The sequence below is a fragment of the Girardinichthys multiradiatus genome, chromosome 11 (assembly GCF_021462225.1).
Source record: "Girardinichthys multiradiatus isolate DD_20200921_A chromosome 11, DD_fGirMul_XY1, whole genome shotgun sequence".
Classification (NCBI taxonomy): Eukaryota; Metazoa; Chordata; class Actinopteri; order Cyprinodontiformes; family Goodeidae; genus Girardinichthys; species Girardinichthys multiradiatus.
Window position 1 is genome coordinate 19,614,686 of NC_061804.1, and position 23,199 is coordinate 19,637,884.

Consider the following 23,199-nt stretch of genomic DNA (forward strand, 5'->3'; position numbering starts at 1 on the left):
CAGCCAATCAGATACACCCCTTAAGTCTTCCTTGCAGATACAAAAGCTGGAGATGAGGTTTGGCTGTATTATCCATCCCTGGTGCAGCTGAAGCAAAAATGGCGTCTGCAGGCCTCCAAATTTTTGGCATCTTCCTGGCAAGTATTGGATTTGTTGGTGACATCATTGTTTGTGCCCTGCCAATGTGGAGAGTGTCTGCCTTTGTTGGAAACACCATTGTGACAGCCCAGATCTTCTGGGAGGGCCTGTGGATGAACTGTGTGATGCAGAGCACTGGACAGATGGAGTGCAAGTTTTATGACTCCATGCTGGCTCTTCCTCAAGCCCTGCAAGCTGCCCGTGCCCTGGTTGTGTTCTCAATCCTTGTTGCTTTCCTGGGAATCCTGCTTGCCATTGCTGGAGGAAAGTGCACCAACTGCATTGAAGATGAACTCTCCAAGAGCAGGGTAGCCATGGCTGCAGGTGTGTTCTTCATTGTCGGAGGTATGCTGTGCCTTATTCCTGTGTCTTGGTCTGCCAATGGGATAATCAAAGACTTCTACAATCCTGTCATTATGGACGCTCAGAGGAGAGAGCTTGGTGCGGCACTGTTCATCGGCTGGGGAACAGCAGGCCTTCTGATCATTGGCGGAGCTCTCCTGTGCTGTCAGTGCCGGCAGCAGGAGGACCGTCGCTACACTGTTAAATACTCTGCCCCACGCTCAGCAGCCAGTGCAGGAGCATATGTTTAAAAATGCTCACATTGCGCCCTAAATGTCTGCACTTGTACTGTATGTGGAAGCTGGACTGAACTCCAATCCAGGATTTTAATAATCTTAAACTTTATTTTTAATAAAACCTTGTATCCCTCAGGTGCTTTATAGATGTCTTTCTTTAGCACTTGTTGGGTGAACAATTTGAGAGGTAAAACTTGTAGACATGCTTCAATTGGCTAAGTGTTGGTCTGTAGTGAGTAAACTTCATCTCTAGATGTTTAAACATAATTTAATAGACCCAACACTGAATGCTGGCTGGTTTCCAAATGTTGCGGTTGCTTTCAGTATGTTGTACTGCACTACAGTTGATATTGAGGCACCATTCCTTGTAGTGCCTGAAACTGGGCCGATACCTTTCCTGAGTAGCTCCTGCTACAGTTATGACTTGAACAGATGGTTTCACTCACAACAGCAGAGTCCACAGGACTACATGAAATCAGACCAAAACTGTGCAAATTTTAAATTTTCATGTCAGGCATGGTTTTAAGAAGCATTGTCTTTTCTTTCCAAGCTAAATGTGTAGCTACGATGGCTTTTAATTGAATGTGTACTTGCGAACTCGGTAACAATAGTTTGGTAGTGAAACTTGTTAATGCTAGAAAATATGAAAACTGGGAGATGAAACAAACATTCCAATTAACCAGAGAAACATTAAACTAAAGCTTCAGTCTTTCCTTCCTACCAGTGGTGTTCTCTGGGGTAGCTGTTTACTCTAACGGAGTTCTGCTTTGTGATGTGGAAATTACTGGGAGAGGAAACTACCCTTTACTAAGTTTAAAATCTAGACGGTTTTCAATTGGCAATGTCATTCAACTAGTGAAACAGCAGCATGGACTAACACAACCCTCTAATCCACAAAAACATGTTTAACACTAAACACATGTATCTACAGAAATAGACTATTTCAATTTTGCCTTTTTAAAATAACTGTATCAACTAAACGCATCCAAAACTTGTAAACAGTCTGAGGGAGAGGTTAGGAGTCCACAGGAGAAGTAGACGAAACTCATGTACTCTGCAAGAACAGACATTTGTTCTCTCTCCCAGGGCTCCAATATTCTGTTGCGGCTTGTTCTTGACCCTTAATTTAATTAGGGCAGAACTTTCTTGTGTGGTGTCAGACAGCTATTCTGTGATTGGTTGGAAACTAGAAGTGGCCATTATTACAACTCTGAGGTATGCTGCAGTGGCAAGGACCAATGAGGACTTCCCTCTCAGCTTTCAGCTCTTAAATTTCTTGTGAAACATGAAATGTCCTGGTGAGAAAGAACTTGGCTTTATCGCCATCTTGAGAAAAACTACTCCCTCTGTTTTTGAGTATATACTGATCTGAGGGCTTGAGGTAAGTAAGGGAATATGCAGATGAACTTCAAATTAAATATGAGAAGCTTAAATAACTATTTGGGACACATTATTTCAGACACTAAGCTTAAGACGTTCTAGGTTCCGTCAGTTATGAGTTCTGCCATGAAGCAGTAAAAATTCAAATGGCAGCAAAAAAAAATTCAATGAAGAATGATGTAAAAAAGGCAGGAATTACTCTAACAAAAACCAATCATTTTTTTAGAAAATGTATTTATAAACAGTCTGGACTGTTTGGCTAACTGTGAGAAGCGTTTTGAACAAAGAGCTGTTTTAAAAATTGTGTTTAAGTAATCCCAAACAACCCTATATTTTGGATGACTGACTTCTATTCAGTTCACTCAGGAGAAAACACAACATAACTGGCAAACACGATCAAAGAGGAAAAACTCCCAGCTTAACAGTAAGAAACTTTAGTTTTATTTTTTACCCTGGCTTGGTTTTGAAAGAGTAGCAATCTTTCATCTATGAAATCCGTTCAGAATCCTTCTCACAAAGTGATGCTAAAAAAAACTGCATGAATTGATAAGTTCCAGACTGGACTATTGCAAAGGACTGTAATATGGACACAAAAACCTCCTTAAATATTATTCACCTAATTCTACACTTTATTACCAAAGGTATTTGCTCAGCCATCCAAGTCATTGAATTCAAGTGTTCCAATCACTTTCATTAGAATGGATTTATAAGATCATGTAACTAGGATGCCAGCTGTGTGATCCAGTTATGAAATTTCCTCACTAAAAACTATCTCAAAGCTGCTTGTTACTGGCACAGACTTCAATGGGCCTTCAGATTAGCTTGAGAAAGGGTCTGGAGAAATCTTCATGGAATCAGCAAGTGGAATGCAAAACATTGTTTCTACTGGTTTACAGCACACCACCGCAGCAAAGACTTGTTCTCTGGAGTGAAGAATCATGCACCTCTGTCTGTCAATTCAGTGGTCTGGGTTTGCAGTTACCAGGAGAACTGGACGCCTGATTACAGTACAGGTCCTTCTCAAAATATTAGCATATTGTGATAAAGTTCATTATTTTCCATAATGTCATGATGAAAATTTAACATTCATATATTTTAGATTCATTGCACACTAACTGAAATATTTCAGGTCTTTTATTGTCTTAATACGGATGATTTTGGCATACAGCTCATGAAAACCCAAAATTCCTATCTCACAAAATTAGCATATTTCATCCGACCAATAAAAGAAAAGTGTTTTTAATACAAAAAACGTCAACCTTCAAATAATCATGTACAGTTATGCACTCAATACTTGGTCGGGAATCCATTTGCAGAAATGACTGCTTCAATGCGGCGTGGCATGGAGGCAATCAGCCTGTGGCACTGCTGAGGTCTTATGGAGGCCCAGGATGCTTCGATAGCGGCCTTTAGCTCATCCAGAGTGTTGGGTCTTGAGTCTCTCAATGTTCTCTTCACAATATCCCACAGATTCTCTATGGGGTTCAGGTCAGGAGAGTTGGCAGGCCAATTGAGCACAGTGATACCATGGTCAGTAAACCATTTACCAGTGGTTTTGGCACTGTGAGCAGGTGCCAGGTCGTGCTGAAAAATGAAATCTTCATCTCCATAAAGCTTTTCAGCAGATGGAAGCATGAAGTGCTCCAAAATCTCCTGATAGCTAGCTGCATTGACCCTGCCCTTGATAAAACACAGTGGACCAACACCAGCAGCTGACACGGCACCCCAGACCATCACTGACTGTGGGTACTTGACACTGGACTTCTGGCATTTTGGCATTTCCTTCTCCCCAGTCTTCCTCCAGACTCTGGCACCTTGATTTTCGAATGACATGCAGAATTTGCTTTCATCTGAAAAAAGTACCACTGAGCAACAGTCCAGTGCTGCTTCTCTGTAGCCCAGGTCAGGCGCTTCTGCTGCTGTTTCTGGTTCAAAAGTGGCTTGACCTGGGGAATGCGGCACCTGTAGCCCATTTCCTGCACACGCCTGTGCATGGTGGCTTTGGATGTTTCTACTCCAGACTCAGTCCACTGCTTCCGCAGGTCCCCCAAGGTCTGGAATCGGCCCTTCTCCACAATCTTCCTCAGGGTCCGGTCACCTCTTCTCGTTGTGCAGCGTTTTCTGCCACACTTTTTCCTTCCCACAGACTTCCCACTGAGGTGCCTTGATACAGCACTCTGGGAACAGCCTATTCGTTCAGAAATTTCTTTCTGTGTCTTACCCTCTTGCTTGAGGGTGTCAATAGTGGCCTCCTGGACAGCAGTCAGGTCGGCAGTCTTACCCATGATTGGGGTTTTGAGTGATGAACCAGGCTGGGAGTCTTAAAGGCCTCAGGAATCTTTTGCAGGTGTTTAGAGTTAACTCGTTGATTCAGATGATTAGGTTCATAGCTCGTTTAGAGACCCTTTTAATGATATGCTAATTTTGTGAGATAGGAATTTTGGGTTTTCATGAGCTGTATGCCAAAATCATCCATATTAAGACAATAAAAGACCTGAAATATTTCAGTTAGTGTGCAATGAATCTAAAATATTTGAATGTTAAATTTTTATCATGACATTATGGAAAATAATGAACTTTATCACAATATGCTAATACTTTGAGAAGGACCTGTATGTAGAGTGTAAAGTTTGGTGCAGAGGGAATTATGGTGTGGAGCCGCTTTTCAGGAGTTGAGCTTGTCCCCTAAGTTCCAGTTTCCTGCTCTAAACAATGTGGGAACAGTTTGGGGATGGCCCATTCAATTCAGTTCAGTTTATTTATATAGCGCCAATTCACAACACATGTTGTCTCGAGGCACTTCACAGAAGTCAGGTACATACATTCCAATTAATCCTAATCATTGAACAGTGCAGTCAGATTCAGTTATTTATTCAAATTGGATAAAAAGTTTTTCTGTCTAAGGAAACCCAGCAGATTGCATCGAGTCAGAGACCTGCAGCATTCACTCCTCCCGGATGAGCATGTAGAGACAGTGGACAGTCACTGGCGTTGACTTTGCAGCAATCCCTCATACTGAGCATGCATGTAGCGACAGTGGAGAGGAAAAACTCCCTTTTAACAGGAAGAAAGCTCCAGCTGAACCAGGCTCAGTGTGAGCGGCCATCTGCCATGACCGACTGGGGGTTTGAGAGAACAGAGCAGAGACACAAAGAGAACAAAAGAAGCACTGATCCAGGAGTACTTTCTATGGGAAGGAAAAGTAAATGGATGTAGCTCCTTTAGTCGTTTCACCTAGAAAGAAAGAACAGATAAACTCTGAGCCAGTTTTCAAGGTTAGAGTCTGAAAGAGAGCACATTTAATTATTTACAGTAAAAGCTCAGTCAATTTCCATGTCTAGGAGAGAGAAAGTGTTAAACACTGAAAGACAGGGCTATGTGGATCATTGGTAGAGGGTGAGCATTAAGTTGTTGCCAGCAGAAGCTCGGACGATTCCCCTCTCCAGAAAGGTGTCACAGGTAGACACAGAGTCAGGCCAGGTGTAGCTTCTAGGAAGAGAATAGAGAGAGAACAAAGTTAAAAGCTGAAATAACAGCAAATAATGCAAAATTGGAGAGTAGTGTGAGAATGTATCGAAGAGGGTGAAAGTGGTCATTATGTCCTCCAGCAGCCAAAGCCTATAGCGGCATAACTACAGCGATAGCTCAGGATAACCTAAGACACTCTAACTATAAGCTTTATTAAAAAGGAAAGTGTTAAGCCTAGTGTTGGAATAATTGAATATAGATTTATCTTATATATTTTCCTTTTCTTTAACTTGACTATTTGATGTGATGTTATAAGTATTTTAGGTTGTTTAAACCTGACACCTAGCCTTAAAAGTAGACAGTGTGTCTATCTAGAGCCCACTGATGGTCATTGTTATACTAAAAACCACAAGGATTAGGATACCTCTCTCTGTCAGATTGATTATAACCATTGGAAAAGAGAGGGGGTTATACAGGTAGCAGAAATGGAGGGTGTGTTTGCACCTCAACCATAACTGAGCCGGTTTAGGTTAAACCTGACTCCCCCTTACTCCAACCAACAGGGAGGGAAGAAGACGGAGGTGAAAAATAAGGAAGATAGCTCAGGATAACCTAAGCCACTCTAACTATAAGCTTAATCAAAAAGGAAAGTTTTAAGCCTAGCCTTAAAAGTAGACAGAGTGTCTGCCTCACGGACTAAAACTGGGAGCTGGTTCCACAGGAGAGGAGCCTGATAACTAAAGGATCTGCCTCCCATTCTACTTCTAGAGACTAGGAACCACCAGTAAACCTGCAGTCTGAGAACGAAGTGCTCTGTTAGGAACATATGGAACAATCAGATCTCTGATGTATGATGGAGCTAAATCATTAAGGGCTTTATATGTGAGGAGGAGAATTTTAAATACTATTATAAATTTAACAGGGAGCCAATGAAGGGACGCTAAAATAGGAGAAATATGATCTCTCTTTTTAATTTTCATCAGAACTCTTGCTGCAGCATTTTGAATCAGCTGAAGGCTTTTAACTGCATTTTGTAGACATCCTGACAGTAGATAATTACAATAGTCCAGCCTTGAAGTAACAAATGCATGGACTAGTTTTTCAGCGTCACTCCTGGATAAGTTATTTCTAATTTTGGCAATGTTACGGAGATGAAAGAAGGAAATCCTAGAAACCTGTTTAATATGGGATTTAAATGACATGTCCTGGTCAAAAATAACACCAAGGTCTTTTACTTTATTATCGGAGGTCAATTTAATGCCATCCAGGTTAAGTGATTGACTAAGCAGTTTCTTTTTCAAAGACTCCGGTCCACACAACTTCTGTCTTGTCTGAATTTAGAAGCAGAGAATTTAAAGTCATCCAAGTTTTAATGTCTTCAAGACGTGCTTGTAGTCTATCTAACTGGTTGGGGTCATCAGGATTCATGGATAAGTAAAGCTGAGTATCATCAGCGTAACAGTGAAAATGTATTCTATGTTGCCTGATAATTTTACCTATTGGAAGCATATATAAAGTAAAGAGAATTGGCCCAAGTACTGAACCCTGTGATACCCCACAATTAACCCATTCCTTTTCCAATATAACTGTGCAGAAAGCAAGGTCCATAAAGACATGGATGAGCAAGTTTGGTGAGGAAGGGGTTGACTGGCCTCAACCTGGTCAGAAGATCTTTTGGATGAATTAAAGCATAGACTGCAAGCCAGGCTTTTAGTTTTCAGGCCTCTGTCTTGTGGAACAAGCTCCCAAGCACTATTCAAAAGGCGCCCACCCCATCTCTAAGCACTTTTGTCACATGTAATCATTTTTGTTAAGAACTTTCTTCCCTGAACTATTGAGGCCGAGCAGGAATCAGGACAAACAGGAAACCTGATAGTAAGTCCACTCCCACTTGTTCTCATACCTGTGCTGAATAAACAGACAGAAACACAGATTCGACAGCGTTCATAGTCGCGTCAAAACCTGCTGGAAAAATGATTTTTAGGTCAACACAAGGTTGACTTTCTTGCAATTTTTTTTTTACTTTCTGGAAAACACTTGTGTTGGCACCATGGGGACTCAGCTTGTTGGTTTTTGCTTGGCAGTTATCGGCTTCATGGGAACCATTCTCATCTGTGCTCTTCCCATGTGGAAAGTGACTGCTTTCGTTGCTGCAAACATTGTCACCGCTCAGGTGTTCTGGGAAGGTTTGTGGATGAACTGCGTGCTGCAGAGTACAGGTCACCTTCAGTGTAAAACCTACGACTCCATCCTCGCCTTGCCTCAGGACCTGCAGGGCTCTCGGGCTCTCGTTTGTGTCTCCCTTGGTGCCAGTGTGGTGGCCATCGGGCTCAGCGTGGTTGGTGTTCGGTGCACCAACTTCTTTCACTATGACAGGCTGACTAAAACCAACATCGGTGTATCTGGGGGCGTGGTGTTTATCATCGCAGGGGTCCTGTGCCTCATTCCTGTCAGCTGGTCGGCTTACACCATCATCACGGGATTTTACAGCCCCCTGGCCACAGATGCGAGGAGGGGGGAATTGGGAGCTTCTATCTACATCGGCTGGGTGTCTGGGGCTCTCCTTGTTATCGGAGGAGGGCTACTGACAGGTAGCTACAGGTGCTGAAGAGGAGGGGAGAAGAAGAAGAATGTACTGTGCTGTACCATCCATCCCAACAGGCTGAAGATGTACATATAAAATAGACTCTGTTTACGAAGATTCACTTTACCTGGTAAAGTCTTTAATTAGAGCTCCATTGTTGTCATTTTTTTCAACTTACAATTGCACTAAAATGACAATTGATTGCATACAAAGTATCATTGTACACCATAAATTATTTCTTTGTTTTATTGTTGTATGACAATTCATGTATGAAGGAAAATATATGTATCTGAAGTTTATTTAGAAGAGTTTCAGAATTACAAAATTCTGAAAATATTTTTTGCATTTGTTCTTATATATTTAGTATTGAGTCCTAATGTTACTTCTTCAATTGCTTGTGAACTCTTAAGGTGACAATTGTCCTTTTTAGTTTTACTTTTTTGGAATTACATGTTTTACAAATCTGTAGTTTAAACAAACGGACCATTATTTTTGTATATTATAAATAAATGTTGGTATGTTTCTATTTAAAACACAAGTGCTGTATATTTTTCTTGTTTTTAAAAATCCAGTTTTTAATATTTTTTTTTAAACTAATTTAAAGAAAATGAAAGTTACTGTTTCATATTAGACATAAGTAGAGTTGCAATGATCCTGGCAGATCTCAGATTTTTGTAAAGTTTTAACTTGCAAACAATGATTTCACCCTATTCTGATTTCATTGTGTGTGAGAGAGTGGTCATTATTTTAAAACCAAGACAAAAAAGATTGTGGAGTTGACATTTTAAACTGTCTTTGATATTACAAACAAAGCAGTTTCTTTGTGTTTTCCCAAGAAAATGTAGGTGTGTACCTTAACTCTGAGATTTCCAAAAGGCTGCCAACATTTCCAAGACGAGCAAGTTAGACAGCAGACGGAGGTTAAAAGCTCAAAAGGATCAGAGCAACTTTCAACCTTCCTGTTTCCCACTTCGAGGCTTGCCCACTTTTAGCCTAAATAAGCTTCAATTGTGTTGAAAATAACTGTTTTATTTATATAGCTTCTTCTTACATCTGTTTCCTCTGACTTCATTTTAAACACCTCACAAATACTTCAAATAGTACTGACCCAGAGACCATCCTTGACCTATAAGTACTTATGGTGCTGATTGGGAAAAGAATCAAGGATTATAGATCAAGCAAAAATCTAACAATTCCTCTTTCCATCAATAGACATTTTATTTAAAAGACACAAACATTGGGTGTCGGTGGACATGTTTTTTATGGTTGTTTTCGCGTGACCAGTCATTGTACTTTAAGGCCCAGAACAAAACACAGAAATTATTTAGCCTCAACATCCTGTTCAGAGTGTTTAAAGTCAGGAGTGGGCAGCAAAACCTATATAAAATATAAGAACTGAATGTAAATTGTTGAAATGCAAACGAGTTGTGCTCATAGATACACACTCAGGTTAATTAAGAAGTCAGGTGTTCATTTTATATGTTTTGCTTTAACAAAATGTATATGTTTACATACATTTCCTTTGCATTTGGCTGAATTGTCTTGAAACTGTAAGATTTGGTTCACACACACCATTTCTGCTCTATACACAAATGTTATAGTTTTGTCTTTGTGATGTCCTTTCCAAAATATTCAGCAATTTTGTAAATAGTTTAGGTCCTGCTGTGACATAGTCACATTAAAGTAAACTGTGGGAAAGGATAATAAATAAATAAACAAAATAATTTTTATATTATCGCATTCGCAAGAATGTCATATATATATATATTTTTTTATTTTTATTTTAATTTTTTTTCATGTATTAAATGATTCACTGGGATAATTATCTGGAGCACAGCCAAAACCTCTAAAATAAGGCTCAGGGGTTTTGATGTAAAGGGGCATCAGGAGAAGAGGAGGAGAGACACTGCTGTCTAAACTGGTAATCCTTCAAAGTTTGACTGAAGAAGTTACAGTTTTGGGTTTTATGAAAAGGTTTTTGTTTCAGGACAAGGACTTTAAAGCACAAAACTGCAGACTTTTAAATACATTCTAATTTCTCCTGGTCCCATGGCAAATCAGTGAACAGCAGTCTGTTCATGTCACATGTCGTCCATACTCAGCCCTGATCGTACCTGCACAGGAGCAGGGATGGTCGCAACGCGGGCCGAGTAGAGCAGGACAAGGTCAAATAGAGACACTGGAAAAGGAGCATATGTCCGTCGGCTGGCCTGGGAATGCCTCTGGCTTTCCCCAGGGGAGCTGGAGGAGGTGTCTGGGGAGAGGGAAGTAATAAAGATGTCTTATATCGCTATTTCACAAAAATCGTCTTTTCAGCATTGACTTTGTCTAAGGAACTTCAACAAACAGCGTCCTTTACTAAGGCAGATTCTAACTATATTTACTATACATCAGAAGTGGACGTGCCCTCATGACAACATCCAGCAGTTTTTGATCTGTTGTTTTGAAGACTTGGGTGTGACATTTAGCTGCCGGCTTTCAGTTTTGCAGATTTTTTTCCTGTAGACCATTTTCTGAGAAAAGGGTGAAGCTGGTGAGCAGGAAGTGAAATGTCACTAAACGGGAGGATTCATTTGATCCTTAGGAATGACATAATGAAGCAACAACTTCACATGTTTTGAAACTATAGTTTCAATGGAATATGTACCTTACGAATCTTGGTATTGTAGTATCGGGTTATGTTGTGAATTGTATTTATTTCCATTGTGATAACAAAATACATGGATATTTCTTGATTTTCAAAAATACAGGAGAATGCGAGATTTTTGGGTGAAATTTGTAAATATTTTAATGTTTTAACTGAAATATAATTTATAACTTTCTTCATGTTTGTATCAGAAAATATTCATACTACACATATGCTGATTTTATTCTATCAGAGTTCTATTTTATGTTTGTATCTATCAGGTAAATAACTATAAAATAATTACTCGTCAGTAGCTTGTGTTCTTATCAGGTTTGTATTTACCCTGTGTAGAAATAAGGTGAGATCTTTCCATGTAATCCATGCAACATTCATTAACTGCTCACAGTTAAATTCATAAAAATTACAATAAATATCCTTATATCCTTATGTGTAATCCATGTAATAATTATTAAAACACACAGTTGAAGCAGTGGAGAGTGAAACAAGCTTGTTCTCATATTCTGGAGCTGAGAGACTGGAGAGGCCTGTGTGGAGGCACATATCTGCCACATGTTATCTGTCTTATCTTTTGCAAAAATATAAACAAGTATATCCAAAGAAATGATGTATGATGATTTTATATTCTTTCACATGTATTGAGTAAAATTAGTAATCTTTGATTAACAAGTTAAAAGATGTATGATTGAAATGTGGTTAGGAACTGAGAATTAGCGTAAAACAAAAAAAAACTTTGACATTTGACATTCTCAATCAGCTATATATGAAAGAGATAATGTTGTGTGGTGCATGAATAAAAAGGATGAAGTTTAAGTAATGGTTTTAAACTGTAAATGAAGTAAACGCTGTAACTAAAAGTTTGAGCAGCACCAATATAAGAATTAAAGCCTCTGTTTAAGAGGAAGTGTAATGTTGAGTGAGACAGGGATAGAGCAGATGTTAGGGAATTGGGGAAGTGAGAGCTGTAGCTTATAGCACAAGACTGGACTGATCTGGGGGCACAGGGCAAATAAGAGGCCAGCAGACAGCTCAGGACTGAGGTGATGATGGCAAGTCTGATATGGACACGACTCGGGAAATTCCAAAAAATCACCTTATGTCATGGGTGACCAATGGGACAGCCATGGCAGCAACCACTGGCCAATGAGCACAAAGGGTTTGGTGGAAATTCTCTATAAAATGGGCAAGAATAGAGGAACTAGTTGGTTGTTTTCCTCGCAGAAGACCAGCGAACAAGATCGGAGAGATGCTACAGATGAATCAGAGGACCAGAGACACAGCCCAGCTGATCGACTGAATTAATAAGAGGATCAACCCGTTTGCCTTAGAAGGACTGTGTCTCGAGATTAAGAATCTGATGTCATCTAAAGCCTTTTTATCCAGACAACAGTAGTGAACTTGATAGGTGAACAGCTGATTGCTCTAAGTTTCAGGCTTCTGGAAGTCCTGAACCAACCTTATTTATGTTTCCTGGTTTTGTTCAACTCTTCAGCCTCTGGAAACTACTGTCTTCTGAGACATATGACAACAAAGATCCTGTTTAACCATTGAAGCCTGGAGCATCAGTACCTGCCTCTTAAAGGAAGAAAACTGAAGATTAAGTCGTATTCCCTTCAAGAAACCACTCGTTGTTACCAGAATAATTCTTCTCCATCAGGTGCATGGATGAGCCTCCGTCTTCAAAACCTCTCCAAACTTAATAGTTTCAGTATCAGGGTAAGACAGGCTGAATTGATTGATTTATTTATATTATTGAAATTATTACGTGTTGCTGAATTGAAGCTGTTACTGACCCCTGCATAAGCATTGCTAATTAAAGAAAGCATATAAAATTCTAGTTAAATCGTGGACGTTCAATTAATTGAGTCACCTTATTTTTGGTTTTTCATTGGTGGTAAAAAGTCTTGTTGCCTGGTTCTAAGATATTTTAGGAGGTTTTTATAGGTTGCCTTAGCCAAGTTTGTTAAAACAGCGCCCTTGGGGCTCATGCTGAGCCACTAAAATTAACCTAGCCCATGTACCAAGAGCCAGTTGTAAATTAGGGAATGAGCAGCCGTGAACAAAAGTGACTGTCGAAGGTGTGGATGACTGCGATAGGCTACTCGGTCGCCCGGACCTCCAGTTGATCAAGGGCGAAACTTTTGGATGAAGGCTGTCAGAGGCTAGGCAAGTCATTTCCCGACACCAGCTTAAACAGAACTTTCAGTCAACCTGCTTAGTAAGATCTTTCAGGTTTAGGGAAGTCCGGACCCGTTAGATGGAGAGCTGGATTGAGCAATCCCTTTAGACATAGGGAAGTAGGACAAAGAAACCTGTTAAAGCCTTCTTCTGTTTTGTCTTCTTGTGTCAGTTAAATATTTAAAACATATTGTAAAAAGCTGTTTTAATAGTGATTTAATCTATTAAGTAAAAAAACCTATCCAAACCAACCTGTCCCTATATGAAAATTTATTGCCCCTTTATTAATTTTTTAAGCCACATTTTTTCATTTTACTTGCCACAACCAGGCCTGATACCAGCCAGACATGTAAAATAAAGAAATCACTTAACCTGAACCAGCCTGGCAATATGAAGTAGGCTTAAAAATCTTAAATCACAACATTCTGTCCAAATCTAAAGAGATTAGAGAATACATCATAGAAACGTTACTGAGGTGTATTAGTCTGGAAAGGTTGGCCATACTGAGCTATTATCAACAACAAATTCTCCTAGAACAGTGGCGAATCTTCCTGGGAATGTCTCGCCTATCAAAATTACTACAAGAAACCACAGACAACTCATTCAGGAGGTCATAAAAGATCCCAGAACAACATCTAAAGCACTGCTGGCCTCACTTCCACTACAAAATTCCTTGTTTGATGACCTGAAACGTTTAAGCGAGACAAAATGGCAAAAACAGAATATAACTGTAAGCGGCGACTACTTGTTCATAGCACTGTATGTGGAGTGTTTATTACAGAAATTAATTATTACTTTGGCTGATAAAAGGAAATATTTTGGTTTAGAATTGTAGCCAGTTGCTTTATGGTAAAAACAAAATTCCCAACAGAATGTTTTTTCTGGTTTGTAAGACTGTTTCTGCCGGAAGCTGTGACGTGCACTCCCAAACACCTGCATGTAATACGCTGAGTATCACTTAGACATGCAATTAATTTTGAAATGTTCCATTAGGTAACACATGTTTTGTATTATGTACCTGTATATAACAGCCTCTCATTTCACTAGTGATATTTAAATATTTGATTTATTTAGTGAAAACACAGTCAGAAACAGTTTAGCAGAATAATTAAGGAGCAGATACTGAACATACAGATACTAAGATTGTAGTAGAGAAGTTGCATTTTTTTCTGCATTGGTCACCTGTTTTAACAGTGTGGTTACTGTATTTGTCCAGAATTTGTTGAAGATTTCAGAGGTAAATTAAATCAGCAGGACTAACAGGACACACTGACGCCAAACAGTTTGTAGCTATTTTGTACTTCTATGTTTTTCTTTAAGTGCACCTATGAAACTCTGCTGTTCATTGATTTTATAAAGATCCGGTTAGGTGAGAATCCTCACAAACCAGTTTCGGCTCAGAGACGACACTAACTCCTCCTCTGACCTCTTGTCTCTCAATAAAACTGGCACCCAAAACCACTACCCACCCAGGTTGCAACAAACAAATTTCTCCAGCTCTCAGGAAGACGCTACTCCATCTCTAAAGACAGCAACAGAGCTTCAACATGGTGGCTGGTGGAAGACAGATCCTGGGTATGGCTCTGGCCATAATCGGCTTTCTTGGAGTCATCATCATCTGTGGCCTCCCCACTTGGAAAGTCACGGCCTTCATCGGTGCCAACATCGTCACCTCTCAAGTCATTTGGGAGGGTTTGTGGATGAACTGCGTGACTCAGAGCACAGGCCAGATGCAGTGCAAGATTTATGATTCCCTTCTGGCCTTGCCTCAAGACCTGCAGGCCGCCAGAGCACTTGTTATCATGGCCATCATTGTTGCAGTCATTGGTATCATACTGGGCGTGGTGGGAGGCAAGTGCACCAACTTCATAGAGGGGGAAGTTCAAAAGAGCAGAGTGGCCATCACCGCAGGAATCATCTTTATCATTGCGGGTCTCTTGGTCCTCATTCCCGTCTGCTGGACTGCCAACACAATCATTCAGGATTTCTACAACCCAACCCTGATCGAGGCTCAGAAGAGGGAGCTTGGGGCCTCCCTCTACATTGGCTGGGGCACTGCTGCACTGCTCTTCATCGGCGGTGGGCTCCTCTGCTGCTCCCGTCCCCCCCGTAACGACTACGACGTTGGGTACTCCAAGGCTCGCTCTGTGGACAGCAGCAAGGCCTACGTTTAGATTTAAAGAACTGTGTCGGGTAGAGAGGAGACAAAATAAGATTTCATGAAAAATCTTATATTTGTTGAAGATGTGGAGAAACAGAGAGAGACTTTGGCAGGGACAATGAATTAAATATCTGTTGTAGTCTTTAAAGATTCATACTGTGATAATCATTTATATTTTGAAATGAGCAGCAATTTGATTCTCTATTTGTAAACACATACAAATACATAAATATAGATATTTTTCATATAAAAAAACATTATAGCTTCCTTTTTTTGGTATTGTATCCTCATTGATTATAACTCAGAACATGTCTACAGGGTAATCTCTACTTATGTAATCGCTGATCTGGATTTTTAGCTATTATATCTTTCTAAATGTATTGCACATTGAGGATTCTTTTTTTTTTGTTTTGTTTCTTTTTTAGTTACTCTGTATGATTAACTAATGATGAAGTTAAAGTCAACTGTTACGGCTGTCGTTTTTCTTTCTATTACACCAACAAGAGGGGCCGAGGAAAAAAAGTTCAGTAGATCTGGTTTGTTGATGGAATCTTCTCAAACAAGTTCTGAGACAATGTTTGCTGCCTGCTAAAGAAACACGGCCAAGTATAAACAAGAGTGAAAGACTACGCTGTTCCCATGGATAACTCTTTTCTTGTAGTTTATCAAGATGGTCTGTGGAAAACTGTCAAATTAAAAAGGAAAACAAAACATATTTGAAATAAAAATATGACCATAAAAATTTATGAATTGGTATGTTTTTATTTGATGTGTTTATTTGGATTATTTACTTAATTTTAATTGGCTTTTCAAATCAAGATAACATGGTAGTGAGCAAGGAAAAAAATAAACTAAACTAAAAAAGGAAGATACCAAATCTAAATTTTAAAAGAAGATGAAAAAGAAAAACAAATGGTGTGCCAGTAAGGAAAGTAGATCTGGGGATTGAATGAACATGCTCCTCCTCAAGGGCTCACCCATGCAATTAGGTGATAACAAATGCAGAAATTCTAAGAATGGGCCAAGCCAGAATACCAAACCTCTCTTCTGTTGATTCAAACTGATTTTTCTTCTGGGAAGAAGTAATATTGACCATTTGGATTGGCCCATCCTGACTCCAGACTTGAATCTGATAGAGAATCTATTGGTGAAGCTGAAGATTGGAGTAATGACAAGAAGGCCTTTCAACCTAGTAGAGTTGGAGTTCATCATCAACAATTAAAATGGTTAAAATATCAGAGGAAACATGAAAAAAGGTGGACACCAATTATAAGAACGCTTCGCCTGCAGTAATGCCGAGAAAGATTTTTCCATTGATTATTAGTAATGGAATAAACCATTTGTGGCATTCTTAGTAAAATGTAAATAAAACTAACTCATCTTTGTTTTCCCAAATTGATACTCCTTTTATATTTTTTATCTTAAAAATAATAAAATCTCTTGGTATGAAATAAAATAATTTCAAATCTGGAAGAGATATGAATAATTTTGGGCTTAACTGTATGAAAAGGCTATTTGCAAAGAAAAAAGTACGCAAAAGAAGCAGGAGACATGTATACAGCTATGTGAATGCACTGTTCTCTTCTACAATCCTAAAGCACGTTAGATGTTTAAGACCAATTTTACTTCCTGGCATCAACCATGGATGAGTTTTGACTATCTTAGCTAAATAGATAAATGGATTTTACTTCAATAAACTCTATTCATTGGTGTTTATCACACATGGTGATAAAAAACATTAGTAAAGGTGCTATGTATTATTATGAGTCAGGACACACAGAAATGATGTGTTCTGTGGGAAGAGGATGGTGGGTGGGCCCAAATGCTGGACACCGGCCAGCGAAGGTCAAGCAAAGTGTGTTATTTAGGGAAGACAAAAGGAGCTACACAAGCATGAATGATAGATACCCTAACAAACTGGAACTAACACAAGAACTGAAGGAACCAAAGAAACCACCAACAGCAAAGCAGCTATGCAACAATGATTAAACCACTGTGACTTAGCAAATCTGGTATCTTCAGCACTTTTTGTCAACCCTGGTAAAGACTTGTAAAAAAAGGGGAAATGCAGCAGCATAATCTCACACTATTACATTTGTTAAGTGGCCAAAACTTCCTACTTCAAGCAATAGTGTCAGAATTATTGGCACACCTAACAATTTGGTTAAAATGAATGTAAATGAAAAATTATTTTTAAGTGATACTTTAATGTTTTAAAAGTTAGAGTGATTACAAACATAGTAAAAAGATAAATTAGTAGTCCTTGACTGTTTGGCCAGGGTTATAAATATTGCCACACCAAGAAGTCAATTTCCTCTATTCACTCCACAAAATGGGAAAGACAAGAAAACATGCCATTTAAGTTAGGCAAATGTGTGTTGATTCTTGTATGTCAAGAAACAGCTACTAGTAAATAGCTACTCACCTAAACTGGCCCATGTCTACTGGGATTTTAACTGGAACTGTGTACTTTTGGCAACAAAGAGTACAGGACTTGCATAAAACGAAGGATTATTATGTGAAAAATCGTCTTATTCCTATTGATTACCTTAAATTTTCTTCAGGCGAAGTGATTCTTAAAATCCCCCAGCAGAAACCTGATAGTTTTGAAATAAAAAAAACCTGTCTGGTATTTGAAGAAATAAACCCAGCTCCATCTTTAGAAACGCAACCCCAGATCATGATCCAACTACCACAACATTTCACAGTGGGTATGATGTTTTGAAAGGTATACAGGGTTTTCTTTTGTTCCAGACTTACACAGCAAATTCATCAGTGTTAAAATGCTGGTGTTAGGCTTTTTCAGAGTGAAGTGTTGATGTATTGGTGTTGATTTTGGTAGTATCAACTCTCCACTAATGAAACATAAGAGTGTTGGTGTCAAATCACGGAGTTGATGGTATTTAACACTAATGACTGACACTTTGAACATCCGGGTACTTGGACAGGTACCCCTCGTGAAGGAATTTGTCAGCAGCCATTTTCTCACACTCACATGGCGCATGAGAAGGAGAGACTGGTGAGTAAAATTTCACAAATTAGTCATCGTGCCATTGCTACTTTTATTAAAATGTGTTTACGCTGATTCGTTTCTAAATTTGGGGACAGATTAAAATTTATTGGCATTTATAACAAGTTTTCATCGCCGTTTTTTGCTAACTTTAAGCAGACCTGCCCGAATGTTAGCGTTTATTTTGTGTCATGTTAAGACATCGTGGGATAACGTTAAACTCAATTCCTCTCTAAAATATAGTTTTGAACAATTTAGGTTAAGTAGCCAATTAATTTTAAATGTTTTTTCGAAACGTCCTCGGTCGTGTAGCGGGTGTTAGGGTTAGGGTTAGGGGTTAGGGTGAGTTTAGGGTTAGGGTGAGCGTTTAGGGTTAGGGGGTTAGGGTTAATATTTAACACTTTAAGAGTTTATTAGACAACACTGTCACAGTGTTAATAATTTTAAGTCATCCTGTAGTGTTAATATTTAACACTGTAAGAGTTTGTTAAGAAACACTGCCTAGTGTTAATAATTCTAACTAAATAAAAAGTGTTAATTTAACACTTTGCCAGTGGTTCCCATATAAACCCTGGGAAAGTGTTCATTTTAACTCTGAGGGTGTTAAATTTGTGATTTTAGATTTGCTGTGTATCTTTTGGAATTGTGGCCAAGAACGGGAAGTTTGGTTTCACCAGATAACACATTCTCAAGGTCTTAAAATATTTTACCAAGGCCTGTCTTCAACCCTTCTAGCTAACTAGCTAGCTAACTATCATATGTTAATAGAATATAATAGAAATATCCTTTATAGTACCTCAGTGGGTAAATTCAGGTGTACCAACATCAAACTGACAGGCATATAGAAGCATGCAGGGTAAAATATAATAACAAAAAACAGAGACTGAACAGTAAGGGCAAATTTACAACATAAGAAAAGGAAGAAAATTGGTAAAATCCATCCAATTTCACCCAGCTCTGCCATTGTTGCTGCTGGCAGAAGCAGTTCAGGAGAAGAACAGCAAGCACCCATTATTGGATGGATGATGAAGAGACACTAGATTTTATGGAAAATATTAATTTTTCCTCAGGGAAGACAGAAAAAACTAACCACTTCTGTGTTGTATTGGAATGTAAACACAGCCTTGCTTACAGTTTCCCCAACAGCTCAAACTTTTCAAAGGGATGGGTCCTGTTCCAAACATTTTCTTTGGCAAAACCTTGTTGTCTGCAGCCCCTTATGAACTTTGGGCTAAAAGCAAATATGATATGGGCTAATGAAGAGTTGTAAACTAGTGATTGCCACCCTTAAATCTGATTATTGTCCAAGCTAGAAATAATTCACTGATAAATTCAAATATCAGTCAGTCAGTCAGTCAGTCAGTCAAATTCGAATATATTTAAGATATTTAGTGCATTTTTCAATCTCTCTGCAGAAAGCTGGCATCATGTTTATATCAATGCCTCAGGGTCGTGAGGCATCAATTCTCCATGAAACTTAAAATAAATCAATAAAGGAATGTCATTTATTTGAACAAGGATACACAATTAAAAAAGTAAGAATCCTTTACCTAAAATACAACCCCCCCCCCAAAAAAAAAAAAATAAATAAATAAAAATAAACAATTAAAAAAAAGAATACTATACCTAATAACAGAAATGCCTCAACAAAAATGTGCTCTGGCTGCTACTAGCAATGATACACTTGGCTAAACAATGTTGTTGTTTAAACGATAAGTGTCTTTTTTTTAATCATTTTGCAAAACTGATACATGGGTTGGACCATGCGTAAAAAGAGGGGATGTCATCTGTCATGATATGACATCCTTGGACTTGGTTTGTGTTTTGTGTTAACTTTTGTTTAGTTCTGTTTCCCTGTGTTGTTAATCAGTTCCATCTTTCCCCTCTGCCTCCCTGCCAGCTTGTCACACCTGTTCTTAGTTCCTGTGATTACATATTAGTTGGTCTGTGTTCTTTGTTCCCTGCTGGTTCCTCTGTTTATTTACTCACTGTTCTGCCATGTTTCATTTCCCTGATCAGTTCTTTGTGTTTTGCGACTTCCTCGAGATTGCTAATTAAAGATGGAGATTCCTTTAATTATGCGGCTGCCAAGCTCTTGTCTGCACTTTGGTCCGATCCAAACTCAGAAACTGACATCATCCTTCTTAAAACATCATGCAAGATGAAAAAAACTCATGAAGATCTTGTGTAAAGTATACAACCTGTGTGACATTTTCACCACACATTTTTCCACCACAAAAACCATACGTTTGAGCACTACAGTCTAAAATAGGTCATTGAACTTCAAACAGTCTGGACAATATGTGAGAAAACACACTCAAAGCTTTTCACTATGGCAACACCAAAATAGGAGAGTGGAGAAGGAAAAAACTAAGTAAAACTACAAACTAGCAATAAATTACATTTTAAGAATTAAAATAAATGAATATACAAACTATCACTGCTAACAGCCCAAACACAAAAGGAGTAACAATTATTTTACGTCAAATTAAAACATTCTCTGTTGTGTCTGTGTGTGTAGATACAGTGTGTGAGGGTGGAAAGATGTTTCCGTGTTTCAAACCGGTTTTTCTCCCCAGTGAATGCTGCTTGGGTGAAACTGGTTTTGTCCCAGGAAATTCTAGCTAACATTCCTCCTCTTTTCTTTTCAGAAACATCAGAACAGCTACTCTACATTCTTGATAGGTAATTACGGCTTCTTCTTTTGAGTTAATTCAACACAAACATGATGTTTATATGTAAAACATTATGTTGTAATGGTTTTAGCTTTATTTTTTACCATATCAAGGCCAATGTTCTTAATTGGCTCTCAAGATCGATTGCTCTTAATTTAATTGTACAACTTGTTTCCTTTATTTATAATTTAATGAATAATTGCTATACTAACCTAAACACTGGAAGATAATGAGTGGGAATGGATGATGTAAGCACTTTCGGTCATCTTCCTCCCCTTTTCTTTCCCCAGTAGAATAGGTGTGGCACATGTACACCTGACCAGTAACACAGCAACAGCCGCTCAGGTGACACAGAGCTCTCTCAGGTAGAGGAAACTAGACAGAAGGGACAGGTCGAGAGGGGGAGGTGGAGGTTTCCAGTGAGGGACACAGAAAGGGGAGGGGCAGTGGCAGATGGAAATATCCTGTCAACAAACAAAGCACAACCGAACAGAGACACACCTGGAACCAAAAAAAAGATACCAGAGGATAGCAGAGGAACCGAAACTGTCAGCAGACTAACTTCTCTCCGCAAAGAAGTTTAACACTGTAAACAAGTCTGTGCTCAGAAATGGATGTAGGTGAAAGAGGCAGTACATGTTAAGGGCCGATAAGAGAGCAGAGAAGACTGAACAGACAGAGAAAAAGACTGAAGGCAAAACAAGCAACGCAGGGATCAAGAAAGGCGCTTCTGAAAGGTCTGTGAGGATTTTTCCAGCAGCTTAAAAGATCTTCTCATTATGGCCTCAATGGGGATGCAGCTGCTGGCCAGCGCCTTGTCCCTTCTGGGCTGGGCAGGAGTCTTAATCAGCTGTGTGCTGCCCATGTGGAGGGTGTCCGCCTTTGTGGGCACCTCCATTGTGACAGCCCAGATTATGTGGGAGGGTATCTGGATGAGCTGTGTGGTTCAAAGCACAGGACATATTCAGTGTAAACCCTACGAGTCCCAACTAATTCTCACTGCAGACATACAGGCCGCCAGGTTGCTAATGGTCCTCGCCGTCGCTACAGGCAGTGTTGGCCTCATTCTGGCCTTCGTGGGTGGAAAATGCACCCGGTTCATGGATAAGGAAGGAGGTGGTGCAAAGGGAAAAGTGGCTCTAGCAGCAGGAGTGGTGCTGATGCTCACGGGGCTGCTCAGTTTAATCCCCACAGCATGGGCAGCCGGGTCGGTGATGAAGACATTCTACAGCTCATCGTCAGATGCTCAGAAGAGGGAGCTCGGAGCCTGCCTCTACATTGGCTGGGGTGGGGCCATTCTGCTCATTCTGGGAGGTGGTCTCTTCATCAACTCAGCTTGCCCACTCAAAGTCAGCAACACGGATAAGAGCCCTTCCGTTCGTTACGTAGCAGTCCGATCCTCTAATGGGTCTACCCGGGCAGGCTCCTATTACGCCAGGGCACCAACAGCAATGGCTCACCCCATCAGAACCATGTCTCCTGCACCCCAAATTGAGAAGCCTCAGCTCTACACAAGGCCGGCAGAGAATTCAGAGAAATCCTGGGCTCCATCGACAAAGTCTCAGATGAAAAGACCTGAGTCCAGAAAGTCAGAACAAAGTGAGGCACTGTCAACAAAGTCTCAGCTGAAACGAGCTGAGCTGGATGAAACTTTCTCAATTGCCAGTGAGAATACAGATGCAGAAGGAAACCCAACAAAAACATTCCTGTGATCTGACCACTAAAAGAAGGGAACATTTTGTACTCTATTCTGGATTTAGTTTGCTATCACTTAGATGAAGTAGTTTAATATTTCATGTTATTTCATAGAACAGGAGTAGATCATAAAGTTTGATTTAGAACTATTCTTATTGCATTTAATGTAAAGGACTTTTATCAAGATAAAGGACCCAAAATGAAGTTTTAACATTGCACATGTGCTTGAACTGACTGTGGCAAGTAAAACAAGAGAAGGATGTATAATTTGAGGTGAATGAACTTGTTTAACTTGAATTGTTGGTTTTAACTTGTCATATTAATGTTGCATACTATGCTGCATCAGCTGTCCTTTAGTGTTTAAATGCACTGAATGAATATGAATGTAATATTTTACCTCAGGCTTTTAGCTTTATTTTATTTTACAGATCCATGCTTAATAAATTATTATTTTTAGTGCTTTTTTAATCTCTCATTACCACACGTAAATGTGCTGTCATAAAATGCCTTACTTATCACACAATTTGTTTTTTCTTGTCAACAAAGGTTTCTGTAAATATTCAGCTTTTTTTTAATTAAAACATTTAAATGTGATTGTATTTTTATTTTATTTAAACAGATTACAGAGAAAATATATCTTACTTTTTAATAAATTGACTAAATCTGAATAAACCTATTTTATCATTAA

General features: G+C 39.2%; 3 protein-coding genes across 3 annotated transcripts; all 3 read left to right on the plus strand.

The window, feature by feature from the left end:
• Window positions 1-36: 36 nt before the first annotated feature.
• LOC124875916 (claudin-like protein ZF-A89) lies at window positions 37-8,686 on the plus strand. The gene is made up of 2 exons (XM_047378339.1): window positions 37-577; window positions 7,599-8,686. The coding sequence occupies exons 1-2, from the start codon at window positions 99-101 to the stop codon at window positions 8,170-8,172; spliced, it is 1,053 nt and encodes a 350-aa protein (XP_047234295.1). The 5' UTR covers window positions 37-98; the 3' UTR covers window positions 8,173-8,686.
• Window positions 8,687-12,126: 3,440 nt separating this feature from the next.
• LOC124875820 (claudin-4-like) lies at window positions 12,127-15,877 on the plus strand. The gene is made up of 2 exons (XM_047378201.1): window positions 12,127-12,508; window positions 14,444-15,877. The coding sequence occupies exon 2, from the start codon at window positions 14,518-14,520 to the stop codon at window positions 15,142-15,144; it is 627 nt and encodes a 208-aa protein (XP_047234157.1). The 5' UTR covers window positions 12,127-12,508; window positions 14,444-14,517; the 3' UTR covers window positions 15,145-15,877.
• Window positions 15,878-21,042: 5,165 nt separating this feature from the next.
• LOC124876623 (claudin-4-like) lies at window positions 21,043-23,199 on the plus strand. The gene has a single exon (XM_047379549.1). The coding sequence runs from the start codon at window positions 21,596-21,598 to the stop codon at window positions 22,526-22,528; it is 933 nt and encodes a 310-aa protein (XP_047235505.1). The 5' UTR covers window positions 21,043-21,595; the 3' UTR covers window positions 22,529-23,199.